Source organism: Monodelphis domestica, chromosome 4, assembly GCF_027887165.1.
Source record: "Monodelphis domestica isolate mMonDom1 chromosome 4, mMonDom1.pri, whole genome shotgun sequence".
Lineage (NCBI taxonomy): Eukaryota > Metazoa > Chordata > Mammalia > Didelphimorphia > Didelphidae > Monodelphis > Monodelphis domestica.
Genome location: NC_077230.1, coordinates 95,721,934 through 95,746,133, shown reverse-complemented (window position 1 = coordinate 95,746,133; position 24,200 = coordinate 95,721,934). Strand labels below are relative to the sequence as shown.

General features: G+C 40.2%; 1 protein-coding gene across 1 annotated transcript in view; it reads left to right on the top strand.

Annotated features, from left to right (window-relative positions):
* KY (kyphoscoliosis peptidase) overlaps positions 1-15,805 on the top strand; it is a 108,630-nt gene extending 92,825 nt beyond the window's left edge. The window contains exon 11 of the mRNA XM_007493905.2: positions 9,694-15,805. Within this exon, the coding sequence (XP_007493967.1) occupies positions 9,694-10,586 (893 nt within the window). The 3' untranslated portion in view covers positions 10,587-15,805. The remainder of the gene's footprint in view (positions 1-9,693) is intronic.
* Positions 15,806-24,200: the final 8,395 nt, after the last annotated feature.

Genomic DNA, 24,200 nt, shown 5'->3' with positions numbered 1-24,200 from the left:
CAGAGGTTAAATGACTTGCCTAGGTTCACATAACTAGCAAGTGATTGAAATAGGATTTGAACTTAGGACGTCCTGCCAAGTCCAGAACTCTATTCACTGCATCCCCTAGCTGCTTCCTGTTAAGCTGGAGGATCCCTAAAATTAATCCTTTCTTCATTCCCCACCCGAGCTGCTGATGCCTCCCTGCTAGGTTACTTTATATTTGTTTTGTATCTATATATGCATGTGTGTGTATCTCTCTATCCCACCCCCCTCTACTCACTGTTCCCGAAGGTAAAGACTGTATCATTTTGTATCCTCAACATCTAGCAGAGTACTTGGTATACAGTAAGCAATAATAAATGTTGGCTTGATTGGTTATACCATAACCCTGAATCTTAACAAGATTTCTTTTTGCCAAAATTGGGACATTATTTGAAATAGAAGGTGTAGAAATGGTCCATATGTACACACACATTTATGAGCCTACTTGTTGGCTTTGTCTACCAATGGAAGGGATTCCATGTGTCAGTAACATGAGCAACAAAGTCACAGAAGACCACATAGAAAAGGATAGTAGAGAAGATTCAGAAAAGCACCTTCTCACCTACATGAATCCATATCTAAGATAGGAATCCCCTGAATACATACAAGCAGCTGTCTAGCTTCTGTTGGAAAACCTCCAGATATCTAGTTCCTAGAGAAGTAGCGATGGAACCCAAAGACTGCCTTCAAGCATCTCTTGTATCCATCCATTTGTTCTGTACCACTCCCACAGTCCTTTTCAAGACCCTATTATTCTTTGCCTATATAGACTCCTGCAATGATGCTTTAACTGGACTCCCTGCCCCAGTCTCTTTCCATTCTATCCATACAATTTCAAATGATTCCAATTTTTAGGAAATGTTTTGTAGTTGTTGTTGTCTTTAATGGGGCTGAAATTGACCCTGCTCTACGACCTATATCCATTGGTTCAGGTTTTGACCACCATGGGCAAGCAGAACAAGTCCAATCTCCTTTTTGCAAAAAGTTCAACTCTGATGTTTTTTAATGAAGTTTATGTGTTCTCCATAGTCACAACAGTGAAACACCCTCTGCCATATTAGAATGGTTCTCAGTTTAGCCCTACTTAGAAACTAGATTTAGACCTGGAAGGGCTTTAGAAATCATCAAATCCAAGAATTCTTAACCTGGGAACCCACGAATTAAAAAAAAAATATATATATATATATATATATATATATATACAGAGAGAGAGAGAGAGAGAGAGAGAGAGCTATGTCTTAATCTAATTGATTTCCTTTATAATCCTATTCATTCAATACATTTTAAAATGTTATTCTAGAGGAAGTTGGGTGGCTCAATGGTTTGAGAGCTAGGTCTGGAGACAAATCTGGGTCCTGGCTTCAAATGTGGCCTCAGACACTTCCTGGCTTTGTAACCCTGAGCAAGCCACTTAAAAATCATTGCTTTGCCCTTATTTGTCTTCTGCCTTGGTATTGATTCTAGGTATCTGCCTAGTATTGATTCTAAGATGGAACATAAGAGTTTTTTTAATTAATATTATTCTGAGAAGAAATGTATAGGCTTAATCAACCTGCCAGAGGAGTCCGTGAAATAAAAAAAGCTTAAGAATCTGTGATCTAGTCCTGTACCCTGATTTCACATCAGAAAAACTGATTTGACCAAGGCCAACAGCATGTTGTACATCATGGAGAGCTGCCCTTAAAGGAAACAAACCTTGGTCTGACACCTGGTTTCCATGTAAACTCACTCTGGGCAAGTCACATAATTGAGGCGCTCCAAGCCTCAGTTTCCTTATCTTTAAAATGGGGACAAAAATATACTGCCTAGTATAAAAACATATATAAATGGTAAGATATCCCACAAGTAGAATTGATTATGATTACATATAAACACAAGGGACAGAGTAGGGACTTGATTTCCTGCCTCCTGAGCGCAGTGATTCTTCAGCTCCAAGACCACATAACCACAACCATCCACGTATCTCACAAAAAAAGCCAAGATGTCAGCTGGACCCAGCTAACAGATTCTCTTGAGCTGAAGTGTAAATGGTTTTTGCTTGGAGAGGAGAAGGGCCTGAATCCCACCTCTTATGCTCAGTAACAGGCAACTGTGAATTGTCTATAGCACCCTGATTTGTTCCAGACGACCTGCCCTTTTCAGCCCACGATAGTTTCTTTAAACAGGTTGTGCTGCTCTCACTTACTTTTTAAAAAGCTATAAATATCTGACAACTCCAGCTGCTAAAATCACAGGGTAAGATTGCTTGCTTGCGGATTGCCATATCAGGGGCATAGAGCTTTTTTTTTTCCTATTGAGAACTATTGACACTCAGAGGGAAAAAATCAATCAAGGGCTACACAGACATAAAAAGCAATTTAATTTAATTAGGGTATGTCCATAGAACCTCTGAGTTAAAAAATGGAAAGAACACCTGATTGGGAGTCATAGAACTTGGGTTCATGAATGGGCTCTACTTCCCATTAGTGTTTGACCTTAGGGAAGTCACTTAATGTCTCGAGCCTCAGTTTCCTAATCTGTATATCGAGGAAATTGAACTAGATTATCTCCAGGGTTCTTACCAGCTCTAAATGGACCTAGAGCTTCTGGTCCAACTTCCTGTCTGATTAGGTGTCTCTCTACAACATCTGAGTGAGAAATCAAAGGATTATAGCCCCCCCAAAATGAATTCATCATCTTTTTTTCTATCACGGACTCTCTAATATGGACCTGGGGCAGCTATGTGGCTCAGGATAGAGAGCTAAGCCTAGAGACAGGAGTTCAAATGTGGTCTCAGAAACATTCTAGCTATGTGACCCTGGGCAAATCACTTAATCCCAGTTTCCTAGCCCTTACCACTCTTCTGCCTTGGAACTGGTACTTGGTATTGTTTCTAAGAGAGAAGATAAGGATTTTTTTAAAAATAAGCCTATGAACCCCTCTTCAGAATAATGTTCATAAATTTATAAAATACATAGGACTATATAGGAAACTGATTATATTGAATAGTTAACATATTTATATATATGTATTTTATAGATGGAAAGATTTTTTTTAAGTTCATAGACCTTAGATTAAGAATTCCTGACAGGTTCTCGAAGCTATGTAGTTCAATCCCTTCTTTTTACAGATTGGAAACTGAGTCCCAAGAAGGCTGAAAATAAGTGTCAGAGGTGGGATTCAAACCCAGATCTTCCATTTACAGTCAGAGGTTTTTCAGTTGTATCACAGGGAGCATGTTGCCTCCTTAGGCAGTTCTATCCACTTTTGCACAGTTCTAATTATTAGGAATTGTTTCCTTGTTTAGAGCTGAAATCTCTTTGTTTGTGAGTTATATCCACTGTTTCTAATTCTCCCTCTGGGACTAAGAAAAACAAGAGTGACCCTTCTTTCACATAATAGCCTTTCAAATAATTGGAAACAACCACTGCATCACCACTCATTTCCTAAGATTCTCACAGCCTCATAATTAGCATTTACATTGTACTTTAAGAGGTATTTTAGTTGTTTTTTAAATCCTTACTTTTCTGTTCTAGTAACAACTCTAAGAGAAAAGGAAATAGGCAAGCAGGGTTAAGTGATTTGCCCAGGTTCATACAGCTAGGAAGTGTCTGAGGACAGATTTGAACCCAGGTCTTCTCAACTCCAGGCCTGGTACTCCATCCACTGTGCCACCCAGATGCCCTTGCTTTAAAACTTGAAAGGCACTTTACAAATATTATTTCATTTGATCCTCATAACAATCCTAGAAGTTTGGATATTTTTATTATTATCCCATTTTACCACTGAGGAAACTGAGGCAGGCAGTTGAAATGAGAAAGTTAAAGGCAAGTTCCTTCCATGGTCACATAGCCAATAAGTTTCTTGGGTCTTCCTGACTCCAGGTCCAGTGCTTTATCTACTGTCCCACTTAGCTACCTACTCTTTTAATTACCTCTTGACATAAGTAGGGCAGGTATTATTATCTATTTTTTAAACAGATGAGAAATCAGAGTCAATCATAGAGTTCCAGAATTGAAAGGAGTCTCTGGTATAACCCATTCTGGAAGCATTAATTCCCCTCTACCATCTCCTAGACAAGTGGTTATTTGACTTCCATTTGAAGACCTCCATCCCCTGAAGCAGCCTCTTCTATTTTGAGACTGTTCCAGTTGTTAGGAACTTTATCCCTTTGTGCAAATGCAATGTAAGGAATTTTGGGTGGCTTAGCTTCTTTTACCAAAAGAGAATAAACCATTCATTTATTGTTATTCAGCCGTATCCTATTCTTTGGGACACCATTTGGGGTTTTCCTGGTAAAGATACTGGAGTGGTTTGCCATTTCCTTCTCTATTACAGATGAAGAAACTGAGGCAAACAGGGTGAAGAGATATAGACAGGGTCACACAGGTCTGAGGCTAGATTTGAACTCAGAAAGATGAGTCTTCCTGATTCTCAGGCCAATGCTATAGTTTTTTGAGAAAGAGGGAAATAGAAGACTAAATTCACCTAATCCTTTAAGAATGGGCAGAAAACAAAACTTTGTGCAAAATTATTATCATCACTGACTGCATATTATTACCAATGAGAAGCTGAGGTAAAGGGTAGGAAGAAAGAGAAAAAATGAAGATAAACAAAGACTGAGAGAAGATAGACTGATTTAAGAAGGAAAAGTGGTGATAACTGGAGATACAGAAAATGGGAGAAATGAAGGGAAAAGTAAAGATACAATTAAAAGGTAGAAAGGGGTAGAAAGACAAAGGGAGACTGGAAGGGGGAAAAAAAGACTGGAGCCCAGGAGTAGGAGAGGCAGAGGCTCATTAGATTCTGCCTAGTCCATCAAATAAACTCCTTTTGTACACCCTGCACTTCATGGATGCTGTGGGCTTCTAAGTGATTGCTGCCCTTTGAAATAAGTATTAACTGATTAATTCCTCCATCAGAAAGTTAAGGTGACTGCCAGAGTCCCCGCTCACCCATCCTCACTCCTGGTGCTACACTATTGTTTGGACAGGAACATTTATTAAGTGCTCACTGTATGCAAGACAGGCTATTTCAGATAAAGACTTCTACTTTTCCTTTTCTCACTCCCCAGAAAAGCAACATCTCTTGGATTTTGTTATTATTGTCTTCCCTTCTGTGACTTTTTTTCTCTAATTCTGCTCCAGAAGTAGAATCATAAAATATTCCTTCAACAGTGATATGACTTGATAATAATAATGACTTAAGGATAAGCAGAAAGAGATTGAATATAAGTCAGAGAATGGGGATAATAGAGAGAGCAATCTACTGGAGAAGATGGGATGGAATGGGATCACCTATGCAGGTGATGAGGTTTGCTCTGGCAAGGAGAAGGGCCTCTTTTTCATGTAGATAGGGTTGAAGGAAGAGATAGTGGCAAAAGTTATCTGAGTAATAAGGAGGAGGAAAGAATAGGGAACACTCAGAAAATGGCCTCAATTTTTTTCAGTAAAAGGAAACAAAGTCCTCAACCAAAAGGATTGGGGGAGTAGGAGACTGAGAGGTTTGAAGAGAAGTGAAAATGTTTTTTAAAAATGCACTGTGGTGAATAAGATAATGAGTCAATCAGAGAGATGTAAAAGGATTGCCTTGCTGCAGTGAAGGCCCAGTCAAAACTCTGTAACACAAATGTATAGTGGACTCAGTCAACATGGTTTTGTAATTTTTCTCTAGCTTTTTTCAACAGCAAGTGAAGAAGAATGAAGGCAGTAAATTGTGGAAGTAATCCAAGACTAAGCCTTGGCAGGGCAAGAATGTAAAAGTCTAAGACTGAGTTCTTGCTCTTAAGGAATTTATATTCTTATTGGGGACATGAGATAGACACACAGGAAAAATCAAATGACTAGACGAACATGGGTATGATAGGGAAATGAGTGATTCTGACAGCAGGGACTGGCAGTAGCTCAGGGAGGAGAGTTATCCCTGTGGGGTAGAGTGGTATTTGAGTATTGGCATAGTCAGAGAAGACTTTGTGTAGAAAGAGGGACTTCATCTGGGCATTGAGGGATGGATCTCCATAGAGAAAAGGAAGGGGCAGAGCATTCTAGGAAGGAAGAAACAAATAAACAAGTAAATATTTGTGATTAATATGACAGAAGGGAAGAGTTTGAATAGGGAAGAATAGTAGGAATTCAGGTAGCACTCTACCCTCCCGATACTTGATGAATTCGGGGTTCAGAATTAGACATATATTTTTATATGGCAAATGTGACCATTAGTTTTGCTAGACCATGCTTATTTGCTATAAGGATTGTGCTTTTCTTTTTTTCATTGGGGATAAGGGACTTGGGGTGAAGGTAAATGCAGAGGCAGTGATAGGGTTACCCCAAAAAAAGAAACAGAAGAGGTTTGTTAACACTCTTTTTAATTGCACAACGGACAACTAGATGAAGATCAGAGGGAACCAGAAAAGCAGGACAGCTTTGAAAAAGACATGCTTACTTCATTTTATACCTTTTTATAAACAAGCTGTATATAACAGAGCTTGCAGTTTTCATATATAAAAAGGTAGGTTAGGATCAGATTAGCAGACATAGATTATAGAGAGACACTGTAAGTTTTCCGAGCATCATGAAGGTGAAGTTTTAAGAAGATTACTTTGGCTCTAGGGTGAAGAATGGGTTAAAAAGGGAAGAGACTGGAGGCAAAGAAACCAGTAAGCAGACAATCACAGTAATCCTGGCTTTGGGGTCACAGCAATGAGAATGAAAAGGAAAATAGAAGAGATAGTAAGATGGAACCACTGATAGGCAATTGACTGGATGTGATGGGCAGGGAGGATGTCAGAGGTGCCTTTGATGTTTGTTTCCCAGTACGCCCAATTTGAAATAACAATCCAAGTGGAAGCACCTAGCAGGGAGTTGGAGATCCAGACCTGAAATTCAGGGGAGAGGCTGGGCTAGAATTTAGGGGCCATTAGCATAAAGGTGGTGTTTAAAGCCAGAAGAGTGAATGAGATCTTCAAGGAAGAATATACAGAGAGAAAAAAAAAAAGCTAGACACTGAAGCTTTGAGAATGTCCACAATTGGAAATGAGACGGGAAACAAAGGAACAGAAGAAAACTAGTTCAAGAAGTAGAATCACAGCCACGATGGTATAACACCAGAGAGGCCAAAGGAGGAGAGATTCTCGAGGAGAGAGTAGTCAATAGGGCCAGAGGCTGCAGTGAGAGTAAGGGAGGATGTGGTCTGAGAAAAGGTCTTTGGATTTAATGATTAAGAGATGACCTTTGAAAGATGAGCTTCAAAAGAGGAGTGGAGACGGAATCTGTATTACAATATGTCAATGGATGGAGAGGAAATAGATGCAATTGGTCTTGATCATTTCTTGGAAAAAGTTAATATTAAAAAAAGGAGAGAAATAGAGCAGGGTTACCTGGAGTCAACAACCAAATCCAGGGAGAGTTGCTGGATTTGGATTTTGTATGTGTTTTAAATTGAGGGAATCTGAATACGTGTAAAGAAGGTAGAGGGGAAAGAAGCAGAAAAGGCATGTGTCTCTAACAATGCGTTCAGTTTTGTCCATTCCCTGCAGTTTGCATTGTCCTGAAATTACAGAGGAGAATCCGAAGTTAAGCACTTTACAAAATCAGTCAGGTCAGGCAAGATGATCTCTGTAGTCTGTTCTAACTCTTAACATTCTCTCATTCACCTCCATCTTAGAATTGAGGAAAATCATTGACAAGCAGAAGGGAAATGCAGAATTCTTGGAAAGGGCATCAAACTACCTTCTTATCATACTTTAAATACATCAGGATATAAAAGGAATCAAATTAAATCAAATTGGTAAGCATATGTAATAAAGAAAACCCCAGCACATCTCCAAAAAGAGTTCATCTGAAAGTGTAGGGAAGATGAATGGACTGAAGTTAGAGGACAAGAGTTCGAGTCCCTCCTCTGATATGATTTGGACAAGCCACTTCAATGACCAACCCCCTTCTAGCCCTAAATCTCTGATCCTTCACATGTATGGGATTTCAATGTTTACAAAAAACAGAAAGCAAGTTCTCAATTATCTGTTTCTGTCAGGAGGGGCCAAGAAAACTGGATAAATGAAATCCCTCTATCTTATTTTTGCCAATAGTTTGTCTCCTTTTCCACTAAGACTTTGACAAGAGCTAAAACGTACTGGTTTGAATTTTCCCTGATTGCTAGGGAAATGAATCACACACACCCCCACCCCCCCATGGAAAATGAGCACACATCAAAAGAGGAAGAGGAAAAAAAAACCTAAACTGATGAAAGAATTAGACCATAGGCTTTAGATCCAGAATGGACCCTAGAAATAATACAATCCACCCTCTACATTTGCAGTTGAGGAAAATAAGGCCCACAAAGATACACTGATTTATCCAGGGATTCTCAAATATGTTATTAAAGAAAAAAGCTGGGATTTTTAATCTAGTTCCTTTAACACCAAATCCAGTGACTATATTGTGCTGCCTTCCTGGAGCCGCATTGCCAGCCTCTAAGTTAAGGGTTTGTGTGTTATGTATGGTGCCTTAGTGAAGCCTGTGGAACCCTTCACAGAATAATGAGGTTTTTAAAAAATCGTAGCTGAATGAAATGCTAGTTTAGTTAGGGGTGGGTGAAAATAAAGATGAATTTTTTCTTTAAAAAAAACAACTTACCTTCCAATACTGTATATTGGTTCCAAGGAAGAAGAGTGGTAAGGGCTAGGCAATGGGGGTCAAGAGACTTGCCCAAGGTCTGAGTGTCTGAGGCCAAATTTGAACCCACGACTCCCCTTCTCTGGGCCTGGCTCTCAATCCACTGAGCCATCTAGCTGCCCCCACAACTTTTTTTTTCCTTTTTGTAAAGATATTTCATTTTACCAATTACATCTAATAACAATTTTCCACACAAGTTTTCTGAAATTATATGATCTAAATTATCTGTATCCCTCCCCCTTCCCGATGATGGTAAGCAATTTGATCTGGGTTATACATGTATTATCACACAAAACATATTTTCATATTATTTATTTTTGTAAGTGAATAATTGTATAAAACTGAAACCCCCAAATAAAAACCCAAATAAAGTGAAAAATAATATGCTTTTATCTTTATCCTGTCCCAACAGTTCTTTCTCTGGAGGTGAATAGAATTTTTTGTCATATGTCCTTTAGAATTGTCCTGGATCATTGTACTGCTAAGACTTTCACAGTTAGTCATTCTATAATATAATGCATTTTTTCTATCCAAGTTTACAGACACCCTGAAATCTATCCAAAGATCCCTTTGGGGTACATAGACCTCAAGTTAAGAACTCCTCCCCTAAATAACAGAGAAGGGCTTGACCAGATTAATGAATATCTTCCAGCACAGTAAACGTAATAGGAACTTAATACATGGATACTGAAAGAAGGGATGAATGAAAAGGATACTATCATGTACATAGCTATACATATATGTACATATATGTACATAGCTCAACTGCATATATAAGCCCCTTTCTATTTTCTAAATCAAGCCAGAGCAGAACTTTATACTCTGTCAATTCAGTCTGACAACCATTTATTTATGAAGTGCCTCTTGTATGCCAGGTACTATGTTAGATGTTGTAGTTACAAAGTAAAAAAAACAAACAAACAAAAAACAAAAACAGAGTTGCAGCACTCAAGGAATCTACATTCTATTAGGCCAGACAAGGGAAGATTCTAATGAGGTCTTTGGCTTTCTTTCCCTACAGTAAATGGAAAAGCCACCATTTCCATTGAGAGCTGTTCTCCAACACTCTTCATGTTCATGCTCAATGGAAAACAGGAAAATGGTATAATGACTTTCAAGAAGAATGGGATGAAGCTGGAGGTATACCCCCAGACCACTGGTACCCACAAGTTACAGATCTTTGCTAAAGGCACCTCAGACCTCTACAGCTCTGTGCTGGAATATACCCTGGAGTGCAACTCAGTAGACAGGAGCATCCAGCTTCCTTCTGAACTCCACCAGCCTGTGGGTCCCAGCTGGTTCTCTGAGCAGGCAGGCATTCTGAAGCCTTCACACCCTGATCCCATCATCCATACCAAGGATGGGCGCTGCTCCATCAGCTTTGGGGTGGAGGAGGGCATCAGTGTCTTAGCCTCATTACATGGCGATGAAAAAATAACCGAGGAGACACAACGACGTTACATCTTCCAGCTCCATGGGGAAAAAAGAACAGAGCTGAAAGTCCAACTCCCTTATGCAGGGAAATTTGCCCTGAAAATCTTTGCCAAGAAGAGAATGGATCCAGGTAACTATGTCTTCATCTTCAATTACCTCCTCTGTTGCTCTAATACTAAAGTGAAATGGCCCGTGTTCCCAGAGAGTTTTGGCAACTGGGGTCAGGACAATGAGCTTCTGGAGCCTCTGTCTGGGGTGCTGCCAGCCAACCGGAATATCCCATTTAAACTGAAGCTTCATGGGGTAGCAGAAGCATTAGTGAAAGGGCAGGACACATGGCCTCTGACGCTGAGCCAGGATGGCTACTGGGAGGGCACCTGTAACACTGCCGGCTGCCGAGAAGTTTACGTCATGGTCTTGGAGAATGCTAACCATAACTTCTACTCCTACATCCTGAAATACAAAGTGACAGCCCAATGACGATCCTTGATCTCCCTCTGCTCCTTCTTTTTGGATGGACATTTCTCATTTTTCCAACTCAGCCAAGTTAGAAGAGTAGGCTGAGAAGAGAGAAAAGGAAGGGAAGAGAGAGAGAGAGAGAGAGAGAGAGAGAGAGAGAGAGAGAGAGAGAGAGAGAGACAGAGAGAGAGACAGAGAGAGAGACAGAGAGAGAGACAGAGAGAGACAGAGAGAGAGACAGAGAGAGACAGAGACAAGGGATGGGAGCTAACATAGACAGCATCATCAAGAAACAGAAAGGACCTGAAGCGCCAATTTCTAGTCCTTATTCTGCCTTGTGCAAACTCACTGAATGATCTTCATAAAGTCACTTATACACTCAGTAATTCAGTCTTCCTTTTTGCAGAGGGGATAATGATACTTATACCCTATTCACTTTTCAGGGAAGTTGTGAGAATAACTGATCGAGATGAAGGTGCTTTAGAAGAAAAGGTGCTATATCCATCCAAGGTTTTGTGATCATAATAAAACCTTGTTATAATATTGAAGTGGGGGAACAAGGATAGTGACCATGTTATAGGGTTTCCTCATTGTAAAGAGAGAATTGCCCTTGATGTTCGGGGTCCGTGAAATGATCAACAGTGTCAATCAAAGGTATTCAGTACCAAAGAACAGAAGCACATCTTATTAGTGTAGAGAATTCTGGACTCACTGAAAACACACACACACACACACACACACACACACACACACACACACACACACTTCTCCCAAGTCCAACAAGACAGGTGCAAAGCTTCCAGACAGTAGCCCTTCTGCCCCATTCCCTCTCCCTTTTGCCTCCCTTTGCTGGCATCCAGACAAGACCCCTCAGGATCAAGAAGGTCCACATGAGACTCCTTTGTCTTCATGGCCCCCCGAGGGCCCCACAAGGGTCAGAAGACACAATCTCTGCCCTCCTTGACCTTGGATTCTATCTAATGCATTAAAAATGGCATCCTGAGAAATGGGCCAGGAGACAAAACAGAGAGATGATGTCAGAATGTACAGAATGTAAACCTCATTTAAAGGGACCCAGAAATGAGTTATACATACACACACTTACACCACACACATAACACACAGCTACTACAGTAAAATCATCAACTTAATATAGTCACACTCAAGATTCTTACATTTCTCTGTTCTCAGTCATTTCATTGCTCACAAAACTTAGAATGTGAGGATTGTCAACCAATCGGTGACTTATTAAGGACCTTCTTATGCCAAACACGGTGATATTTATTATTACGTGACAAACACTGTGCTAGAAAAGATGAAAAATGAGACAGTCGCTGCCCTCTGGGAGCTTACATTCTCCTTGAGTGAAGGAGGTAAAACTCAAATCAGTCCTTTGCTCCTTTTTCACAGCCCTAATTAAAGGCTTGAGGGAAGGGAAGGCAGGGAGTACAATGCTATCTAAGCTAAGGTCTCCACTGAGGGACTTGGCTTAAGGAGTATCAGGTTAGATTTTAGTTTTACAAGATCTCTCTCTCACCTCTCTCCACTAGTGTGGACCATCATGGAATGTCTGTTTTAAAACCACACTAACCCACCAAACTGTATTTGCCTACCGTGTCAGGCCAAAAGGAGAGGGAACCTAATCATATTTATTTACCCCTTACCGGGCACTAATGACCTCTTTCCTGAGATGAGCCATCAAGGAGTGACTCTTTTCAACCTTTATTTTCTATCTTGTCTCTTATTTGTTTTACACTTTATAAAGAAAGCCCTTTTTTCCTGCTTTTTATGAATGAATTTTAAGTTAAAAAAAAAAACCTACAACTTAACATATTCATTCATTTGGAAAGAAAATCTCATCTTCTTTCCCATATCCCTCTCTTTCCGTCCTTCTTTCCCCACTCTCCCTGCATTGTTCACTCCTTATTTGAGATTAAGCCTAGGAAAGGAAATTAGAGGCCTAGCACTGTTATCTCCTCCCACTCCCTCCCCTCAGCCCAGCTGTCCAGTGAAGGGAAGGCAGCCCCTCCCAGAGGGCTCTCTATCTCCATGGCAACGGAGAAAAGGCAGCACCATGGTCTGGAGGGGACTAGGGTTAGAGGAAAGAGACCCCATCTACTTTTCTAGGAAGAGTCCTTCCTTTCCTGAAAGCTGAAGGGGCCAGAAGGGGAAGCTCCCAATATTTTAACACTTATTCTAATTCATCCAAAAATTGCTTGTCTAGCCTAGAGTTAAAAAAAAAACTAACAGTTATTTATTCTGCCTCAGTATCCCTTTCTGTCACCCAAAAGCCCATCAAGGACTTACTGTGATGATGTAGCAGCTGGTTTAGGTCCCCTGAACCACAACTGGAAGAGCACGCCGTACTCCGCAACTCAGACATAGACACCATTTCCCTAAACTGCCTAACTCACAGGGTGGTTGAGAGCTGGCTTTGTACAGAACCGGAAAAGCCCGACCATCGCAGGACAGAGGCACAGCAGACTAGCCCGCTTAGTCACATCCTTAACAGAGCCCGGAGAGTTTAGCTCAGCTTCCAACAAAGCCGAAGCGATGTCTAATGATTAGAACACGAGCAGCTGTGGAAAGAATTTTAGTTCCCCACCCCAACTAATCCCCATTTTTGTGTCAGACCACACACAACACACACACACACACACACACACACACACACACACACACTCACACACACTCACACACACTCACACTTGCTTAACATTTTCCCCTCCAAATTGCCACACCACATCTCCATCCCTTCTGTTCTCTTTCTGCTTTTCATCCCACACAGTCAGAGGCAGTGGCAACTCTGAGAAGGGGGCAGCTTTTCCCATGGGGCAGAGAAGAGGGCTTGCAAATGGGGCTCCACCAAACAATTTTGCATGAGGTTAAGAATCCATCAATGAGACATCTGCCTCTGCTTGTGGGGGTCTCAGGGGCTGCTAACAAGCTGAATCCTTGAGAAGCAGCAAGATTCCAGGAGAGATGTGCTTTTCTGCAGCCTTTGGTTATATTTTAAAAAGCACAACTCCTCTCCTGAGGCAAATTTCACTTACACCACCACTCAAAAGAAAATGGCATTTATAGATCATTACCACAGCCTTTTCTTACATGTTTGCTTGTGTGGAGTGAGGAAAAAAAAAAAGAGCAGAGCTTTATGCACCGTCAAAAGGGAAGCAGAACCCAGCCTTGTGAATTTTGTCACTAAATGAATAGCTAGCCCAGAAGATGCTGCAAATGCAGGAGCCTGGATAACTGAAAGCCACCTGAAAGGAGGGGGGGAAATTAGCTTTCTATAGAGTGGAGAGGACCAAAAAATGTAGAACATGGGCCCCTGTGCTGATAATAGTAAGAATGGTAGCCCTGCTTTTGTCAGCCAAATGGTTCTGCCAGCCCGGCAGTCCTTTCCTCTGGCTGTCCCCCAAAGTCATTCATTCAACCAGGTGCCCCCTTTGTCAAGACAGCTTTGGACCTTGTCAGAAAAAAATCCTCTCTCTCTCTCTCTCTCTCTCTCTCTCTCTCTCTCTCTCTCTCTCTCTCTCTCTCTCTCTCTCTCTCTCTCTCTCCTCTCTCTCTCTCTCTCTCTCCTCTCTCTCTCTCTCTCTCTCTCTCTCTCTCTCTCTCTCTCTCTCTCTCTCTCTCTCTCTCTCTCTCTCTCTCTCTCTCTCTCTCTCTCTCTCTCCTCTCTCTCTCTCTCTCTGTCGTTGGTTGAAGCAAAAATACATGAACTGAAATCAGATGAAATTGTAAATGCATGTTGCTCTTGGTAAGAATGCAGGATTGGATTTTGAAGTCTTTTATTCAAATCCCATTCTCTTTTTGTTCTTTTTTGCTGGGTTTCTGTTGTGCTGTGGAATGGCATGGGTGCCCTCTGGTGCTGGAGACTCAGTACTGCTCACTTGTCTTCCAACAATAAATAAGGATAAATTGTTGGAAAAAATTACACAGATTTATAGACAGATTTTTTTCCCCCAAATCCTGTTGGGGTTTTTTGTTAGGCTCACCTTTGGAGTTTCTCGTGGTCACACTGATTCCCGTGTTTTCAGCATTTGCTTATCTTAATGATTTGAAGCATTTCCAAGCAAGACAGGGGCAGCAAGCGTGGCATGGGTGTCACTGGTGAGACATGGAATGTAATAGGAAATGAGGGTGCCTAGCATAAAAATCCTTTCTTGAAACAGAAATGCTTGATATATTGGCCTTGGCAGCACTTGTCTAGCTTGCCGTGCCAATAAAGTTATTGAAATTGATTGAATTCCTTTTGTTCAAGTGGAAAAACTGGACAGAAAGCTAGCATGTCCCCGAATGACAGCTAAATGGGGCAGCTAGGTGAACAGTCTATAGGAAGTGACGGGTGGGTGGGAACCAAGAAGAAGGGGGGGGGGGGAGTAGGAGAGGAGGAGAGAGGAATGTTGCCAGAGAAGTCATGCGCTCACAGATAGTTTCTTTTTGACTTGTTTTAGGCTCTACAAGTACAGCTGGTCTTTATTTTCACTCTGTGATCACTGTGAGCAGTCTGTGGGTTCTTAACCATTTGGGGGGCCATTGTTGACATTGATGGGCCTTTTCTCTCAATCATGTTTCTGAATGAAGAAAATAAAATGCACAGGGATTACAAAAGAAACCAATTTTACCAAAATAGCATTCTCCAAAAGAATTTTGTGTTTTTAAGTTCATGGACCCAAGGTGAAGTGACTTGAATGCTGTCCTTTAATGCTATATGGAAAAAAACATTCCTTGCAACTTCATAAGCATATTGGGAAATGATCACCAGTCTAGCATAAAGGATTTAGTGTTAGATGTAAGGAAATCCATTCTATCCAAAAGCAAAGCAAAGGGTCACTAAGGAAATTTTTTGGTATTTCCTTCTCTGGAAGACCTCACAGGAATGAGCTTCTCGTTGGATCTGCCTGAGATTTTAGAAGCTGGTCAAATGGACTAGATCCTTCTCTTCCTTGAAAGGTAGCCCCACAGCAGTCAGAGGATTAACCCCGTTTGCCATAAATCGTGGTACTGAGAAAGCTTTCAAAACTGTTCTGCATCTATGTCCCACATCAGTATACCCGAGTACATTTGAATTCTAGAAGTTCTTTTCATTTTGTATGAGTAGTCAAAAATGTTAAAAATGTGATTACTTTTCATAATCCATGTATTGAGCTGAATAGGCTGATGGCTGTTTGATCTGTGTGCTTTCCCACATTGTTGCTGGTGTTGTTTTTCAATAAAATTTATATTCATTTTTATCCAACAATGTAATTATCGATCCGTTCTTATCACTGCTCTCAAGGAAAAAAAAAAGTCAAAAACCTTTCCATGTTTGAAAGGAGCTAGAGAAGAAAAATCAATAGTCTGACCATTTGAATGTGAAGACGTGATGCAAATGGGCAATCTAAGAAAAGAGCTGTATCTCCCATTAAAGAAAACACAATTAGGTGAATTCAGTCTTCTGTGGTTCATCAGTCCTTTGAAGACAGACAAAGGCCAAATTTGTCTCACTGTATTTTGTTAAACTTGAAACTTTTAAAACTAACTTCTAGTTTCTTTCTTTCTCTTCCTTCTTTCCTTCCTTCCTTGTTAATATTTTCAGAACAATGATTTCATTGGTATGGAGAACTCTTTCCACCCATGCAAATTTGTAAGTTGTAGTTTATTTGTTTTTTGAACTTAACTAATGTATAAATATGAAGAATGGAGGTAGATTGGAGGTTAGGAAAGTGTATATTACCTATAATTAATTATTCTTTGTAATTTGGAGCTCATGGGGATTTTAGGAAACAAATGTGGTTTAAGTCCCACCTCTGATACATACTGGTAATATGATCCTGAGCAAGTCACTTAATATTTCCATGTCCCAGGTAACTCTCTAAAATGGTTGTGAAATGGTTGCCATTCTACACTTGTAGAGTGAGCTCCAAGTGTCCTATACTAACCAAATCAAAATTCTAGACACACACAAAAAAAGGAAAAACATCTAGCTACCCTAAAGGAGCTTTGATAACCATGGAGATGATCTCCTATCACTATCTCACTAGATAACCTTATTCAGGACACTTCTCCCCAGACTTTTATTCCCTCATCTATAACATGAAATGATCTAAGGTCCCTTACCAGCTCTGTGACCCCCTGATTCCTTAGCATTTATATGTTGGACAGAAAGTCAGAAAAATGCTACTAACTCTGAAGTCACCATGAGACCCTCATTGGAGATTATCAGATCCTATTACTATCATTAAGATTTTTGTGTCACACAAGTTTCAGGATGATAGAAAGATGGGTATTATAAGTTTTTATATCAGAAACTAAGATTCATGCAGAATTCCCAAAGTTGATATACAAATTAAGTTAGAAGGAGTGAGCATAATGAGGTAGAGGCAAGATGATAGAAATAACAGAAGGAATTACAGTGATCTTCCCCCCTCCTCCAGTCCCTTGCAACCTCTTAAAACATATCTTGAGGTTGTTCCAACTTCCGGGTAATCATGGCTGCAATCTAGACGCCACACGCTTCCTCTCCCCGGCACCGAACGAAATAGACTACATCAAAGGAGCATAAAAATCACCTTTGGAGGAACAGAAGGACTCCCCAGTACCCCACAGAGGTGAAGGTACATGGGGTTTGGACATTTCCACACTATAATAAGAAAGAGGAAAAGCTTGCACAGAAGCGTGAATTGAGCCTCCCTTCCCCTCCACCCCCCACCAAACCAGAGTGAGCTACCAGAGCTCTCACTGGGACAGGAAGTGAGTGGGGAACATCTCTGTCTGGGGGGGCACTCCAGGGTCCTTGGGATCTGGGGACTGCCAGGAAAAAATGTCTCAGGGCGATTTCATGGGAGAATCCTGTGCTGAACACAGGGGGCCCAGGGAGCCATACTTGGGGCGGTTGCGCGGAGCATCTGGGTGGAGCTAAACACCAGGGGCGGACCACGCACTGATTATCAGGGTGGAGCTGAACACCTGGGTAGTTTGGCTGTGATCAGGGGCCCAGCACTCTAAGAAACCTCGGAGGCTGGGAAGAACTAGTCTGAGGCAACCTAAATTCACAGAAAACCCGCCCATATCACCCAGACCCCAGACCAAAAAGGAAAGGGGAATGAAATCACCAAAGGGATGGCTCACATGGCCCAAAATCAAGCCTCCAGGAAGAAAGGGAAAAAGGTGACTATTGAAAACTTTTATGGTGGAAGTACCCAAGGAAAAGAAGAGAATGAGGAGGAAATCCAAAAAAAATCAGAACATGCCTCCCAAAATGGAAACTATCAACAAGCTCTGGAAGATCTCAAACTGGAACTTACCCAAAAGATGGAAACCTGGAAAGAAAAATGGGAGAAAGAGATCAGCAGTCTGACAGATAAGACCGCTCAATTGGAAAAAGAGCTCGAAGCATCCAATAGAAGGGCAGACAAAGCTGAAAAGCAAAACCAGTCCCTACCGACCAGAATTAAGCAACTCGAAGAAAGTGAGATCATAAAACAGCAAGAATCAATAAAGCAAAGCCAAAAAATTAATGAATTAGAAGAAAACATAAAATATCTCACTGAAAAGGTCACAGACTTGGAAAACAGAGGAAGAAGAGACAACCTCCGAATTATTGGTCTCCCAGAAAAACCAGAAATAAACAATAAACTCGATGTTATTCTACAGGAGATTATAAAAGAAAATTCCCCACACGTTCTGGAGCAAGGGGGCAAAATAGAAATAGAAAGGGTTCATAGAACACCCTCTATACTAAATCCCCAGAAGACAACCCCTAGGAATGTAATTGCCAAATTCAAGAGCTTCCAAGAAAAGGAGAAAATCCTACAAGAAGCCAAGAAGAGGAGCTTCAGATATAGGGGGGGCTCCCATAAGGATCACACATGACAAAGAACTCCCTAAGAAAAAATCCCCAGGGCCTGACAGATTCACCAGTGAATTCTATCAAACATTCAGAGAACAGCTAACTCCAATACTATACAAACTATTTGACATAATAAGCAAAGAGGGAGTTCTACCAAACTCCTTTTATGACACAAACATGGTACTGATTCCAAAACCAGGCAGGTCAAAAACAGAGAAAGAAAATTATAAACCAATCTCCCTAATGAATATAGATGCAAAAATCCTAAATAGGATACTAGCAAAAAGACTCCAGCAAGTGATCAGAAGGGACATCCACCATGATCAAGTAGGATTTATACCAGGGATGCAGGGCTGGTTCAATATTAGGAAAACAATCCACATAATTGACCACATCAACAAGCAAACCAATAAGAACCACATGATTATCTCAATAGATGCAGAAAAAGCCTTTGACAAAATACAACACCCATTCCTACTAAAAACACTAGAAAGCATAGGAATAGAAGGGTCGTTCTTAAAAATAATAAACAGTATATATCTAAAACCATCAGCTAATAGCATCTGCAATGGGGATAAACTAGATGCATTCCCATTAAGATCAGGAGTGAAACAGGGATGCCCATTATCACCTCTATTATTTGACATTGTATTAGAAACACTAGCAGTAGCAATTAGAGAAGAAAAAGAAATTGAAGGCATCAAAATAGGCAAGGAGGAGACCAAATTATCGCTCTTTGCAGATGACATGATGGTCTACTTAAAGAATCCTAGAGATTCAGCCAAAAAGCTAATCAAAATAATCAACAACTTTAGCAAAGTTGCAGGATACAAAATAAACCAGCATAAGTCATCAGCATTTCTATATAATTCCAACACAGCTCAGCAGCAAGAACTAGAAAGAGAAATCACATTCAAAATTACCTTAGACAAAATAAAATACTTAGGAATCTATCTCCTGAGACAAACACAGGAATTATATGAACACAACTATAAAACACTTTCCACACAACTAAACCTAGACTTGAAAAATTGGAAAAACATTAACTGCTCATGGATATGACGAGCCAATATAATAAAAATGACCATCCTACCCAAACTCGTCTATCTATTTAGTGCCACACCCATAGAACTTCCAAAAATTTTTTTTACTGATTTAGAAAAAACCATAACAAAGTTCATTTGGAAGAACAAAAGATCAAGGATATCCAGGGAAATAATGAAAAAAAATACAAACGAAGGGGGACTTGCAGTCACAGATCTCAGACTATATTATAAAGCAGCGGTCACCAAAACAATCTGGTACTGGCTAAGAGACAGAAAGGAGGATCAGTAGAATAGACTGGGGGCAAGCGACCTCAGCAAGACAGTATATGACAAACCCAAAGATCCCAGCTTTTGGGACAAAAATCCACTATTTCATAAAAACTCCTGGGAAAATTGGAGGACAGTGTGGGAAAGATTAGGTTTGGATCAACACCTCACACCCTACACCAAGATAAATTCAGAATGGGTGAATGACTTGAACATAAAGAAGGAAACTATAAGTAAATTAGGCGAACACAGCATAGCATACATGTCAGACCTTTGGGAAGGGAAAGACTTCAAAACCAAGCAAGAATTAAAAAGAGTTACAAAATGCAAAATAAATAATCTGGAATACATCAAATTAAAAAGTTTTTGTACAAACAAAACCAATGTAACTAAAATCAGAAGGGTAGCAACAAATTGGGAAACAATCTTCATAAAAACCTCTGACAAAGGTTTAATTACTCAAATTTACAAAGAACTAAATCATTTGTACAAAAAATCAAGCCATTCTCCAATTGATAAATGGGCAAGGGACATGAACAGGCAGTTCTCAGCCAAAGAAATCAAAACTATTAATAAGCACATGAAAAAGTGCTCTACATCTCTTATAATCAGAGAGATGCAAATCAAAACAACTCTGAGGTATCACCTCACACCTAGCAGATTGGCTAACATGACAGCTAGGGAAAGTAATGAATGCTGGAGGGGATGTGGCAAAGTGGGGACACTAATTCATTGCTAGTGGAGTTGTGAATTGATCCAGCCATTCTGGAGGGCAATTTGGAACTATGCCCAAAGGGTGATAAAAGACTGTCTGCCCTTTGATCCAGCTATAGCACTGCTGGGTTTGTACCCCAAAGAGATAATAAGGAAAAAGACTTGTACAAGAATATTCATAGCTGCGCTCTTTGTGGTGGCCAAAAATTGGAAAACGAGGGGATGCCCTTCAATTGGGGAATGGATGAACAAATTGTGGTATATGTTGGTGATGGAATACTATTGTGCTAAAAGGAATAATAAAGTAGAGGAATTCCATGGAGACTGGAACAACCTCTAGGAAGTGATGCAGAGCGAAAGGAGCAGAACCAGGAAAACATTGTACACAGAGACTGATATATTGTGGTACAATCGAAGGTAATGGACTTCTCCATTAGGGTCAATGCAATGTCCCTGAACAATCTGTAGGGATCTAAAAAACACTATCCACAAGCAGAAGATAAACTGTGAGAGTAAAAACACCAAGGAAAAGCAACTGCTTGACTACAGGGGTGGAGGGGATATGACTGAGGAGAGACTCTAAATGAACACTCTAATGCAAATACCAACAACAGGGAAATGGGTTCGAGTCAAGAACACATGTGATAACCAGTGGAATCGTGCGTCGGCTATGAGAGAGGGAAAGGTGGGGGGGGGGGGGGGCGGGGAGGAAAAGAAAATGATCTTTATTTCCAGTGAATAATGTTTGGAAATGACCAAATAAAATAATGTTTAAAATTTAAAAAAGCATATCTTGAAAATACACCAAATAGGAGCAATTAGGAGGTACAATAGATGGAGCACTAAACCTAGAGACAGTAGATCCTGTTTTCAAATATGATCTCAGTTATTTCCTAGATGTATGACCTTAGGCAAGTCACCTAAACCCAGTTGCCTATCCCTTACCACTCTTCAGCCTTGGAATTGATGCTTAGCATCAATTAGAGCCAAGATGGTGGCGTAGAGGTATGGAAAGCTCTCTGAGAATCCTCTCCAACCAACCTTAAAATAATGCTTCAAAACTGGAGGGACAGAATGAACAAGGGGAAGGAGTGAAGCAATTTCCCTATAGAGAACTACCTGAAAGGTAGGCTGAGAAGTTGTGATTCACTGGGATAAGAGGGTAACTAACCTCTGCAAAGCTACACCAAGGAGTGCTAGTGCAAGCCAACAGTTAGGCCCCTATTTCAATTATTCAGGTTCTGAACCTGGACCCAACTCAACTTGAAGATCCTGAGCCCTTAGCTAATTCAACAGCAGAGCATCCCACACCCACCCCTTAAAGTTCCAAGTCTTAGGGCAAACCTGATTCAGTGAGGTCTCAAACCCTAGCTCAGGGCAATCTTCTGTGTACCTGACTAGTGTAGACCCCAGAGTGGGGCATAGAACCCCTGCCTAAGCCTAAGAAGCAGTCCCAAGTCCCAGTACAGTCTAGCTCACAGTGCTCTGAGCCCTGCAAAGCATCAACAGGCCCTGAGGGAGACTGAATCATCAGTGAGAGGTAGTTTTTAGAGCTCCTAGCCCAGAGTTGATCCACCTTGGAAGAACTGAAACTTGCAGGAAACCAGAACTAGAGCTGAGAGTGGCAGCAGTAAAAAAAAAAAAAAAAAAAAATATATATATATATATATATATATATATATGTTTACAAGAGTTCCTCCTTTACCCTGAGAACAGAGTTCACCTTTAAGGTAAAAGTCAAGATTGGGAAAATGAGCAAGCACCAAAAAAAAAAAGACCTAACCATATAAAATTTTATGGAGACAAAGAGGAGTGAGGCACAGATTTATAAGGGGAGAGCAAGATCAAAGCAGCTACATACAAAACTAAAGAAAAATGTGAATTGATCTCAGGCTCTGGAAGAGCTCAAAATATTTTTAAATCAATTAAAAGAAGGAGAGGGAAAATGGACAAGAGAAATTAAAGCAATGCAAAGCAGAATTGGTCAAATGCAAAAAGAGGTACAAAAATCCATAGAAGAAAAGAATTTTTAAAAAAGTAAAGTTGACCAAATGGAAAAGGAGATCCAAATGCTCATGGAAGAAAATTATTCCTTAAAAATTAGAATTGGGCAAGTAAAAGCTAAGGACTTCATGAGACATAAAGAAACAATAAAGCAAAATCAAAAGAATAAAAAACAGAATAAAATATTTAATATCTCATTAGAAAAACAACTGCCTTAAAAAATAGAGCCAGGAGAGACTATTTAAGAATTATTGGGCTCCCTGAAAGCCATAATTTAAGAAAGCCTACTTATGTTATTAGAAATTATCAAAGAAAACATTCCTAATATTGTCGAACAAGAGAGTGAAATAGAAATTGAAGGAATCCACTGATCACCTCCTGAGATTACTCCCTAAATGACAGCTCCTGGGAATATTATAGCCAGATTCAAGAGCTCCTAGTTCAAGGAGAAAATACTGCAAGAAACCAGAAAGAAACAATTCAAATATTATTGAATCTCTGTCAGTATTACACAGGATGTAGCAGCTTCTACATTAAAGGATGAGAAGGACTGAAATATGATAGCAAAAGAACTAGATTTATAATCTAGAATCACCTACCCAGCAAAAATGGGTATATTCTTTTGAGGGGGGGACTAGAAGATTTCCAGGTATTCCTGATGAAAAGGCCAGACCTAAACAGGAAATTTTATATCCAAATACTAGGCTCAAGAAAAGCATAAAAAAGGTAAACAAGAAAGAGAAAAATTAATGGATTCAATAACATTAATCTGTTTATATTCTTACATGGAAAAATGATATTTGTAACTCTTGAAATGATTATCATTATTTGAGTAGTTAAAAGGCATACACATAAACACAGGATGCAAGAGTAAGTTGATTAGGATGGCATGATATGCAAAAAAAATCAAGGGGTAAAAAAAAGGATTTCACTGAGAGAAAAGGGAAGGGGGGGGAAGAATGGAGTAAATTATCTCTCCTAAGAGGCACCAAAAAAAAAACCCAACTATTACAGTGGAGAGGAAGATGAGGGTGGTGATGGGCAATGTTTAAACCTTATTCTCATCAGAATTGGAACAGAGAGGGAATAACAACCATACCCATGTGGCTATAGAATCATTTCTTATCCTATAGAGCAATAGGAGAGGAGTAAGACAGGGGGAGGAGTAATAGAAGGGAGGAAGAAGTGGGGGTGAGTAAAAGCAAAACACTTGGGAGGAAGGACAGAGTAAAAGGAGAGAGAAAGATCAGAATTAAAAGGAGAAAATAAGATGGAGGGGAATACAAAGTTGATAATCATAACTGTGACCAAGAGTAGGATGAACTCACCATAAAAAAGAAGTGGATAGAGTAATTTAAAACCTGAATTCTCTGCTCAAAGGAATAATAAAGTGGAGGAATTCCATGGGAACTGGAACAACCTCCAGGAAATTATGCAGAGCAAAAGTTGCAGAACTAGGAGAACATTGTACACAGAAACCAATACACTGTGGTACAATTGAATGGAATGGACTTCTCCATTAGTGGCAATGCAGTATTCCTAAACAACCTGGAGGGATCTATGAGAAAGAACACTATCCACACTCAGAGGAAAAACTGTGGGAGTAGAAACACAGAAGAAAAACAACTGCTTGATTACATGGGTCGAGGGGATATGATTGGGGATGTAGACTCTAAATGAAAATCCTAATGTAAACAACAACAACATGGAAATAGGTTCTGATCAAGGGCACATGTAATACCCAGTGGAATTGCACGTTGGCTATGG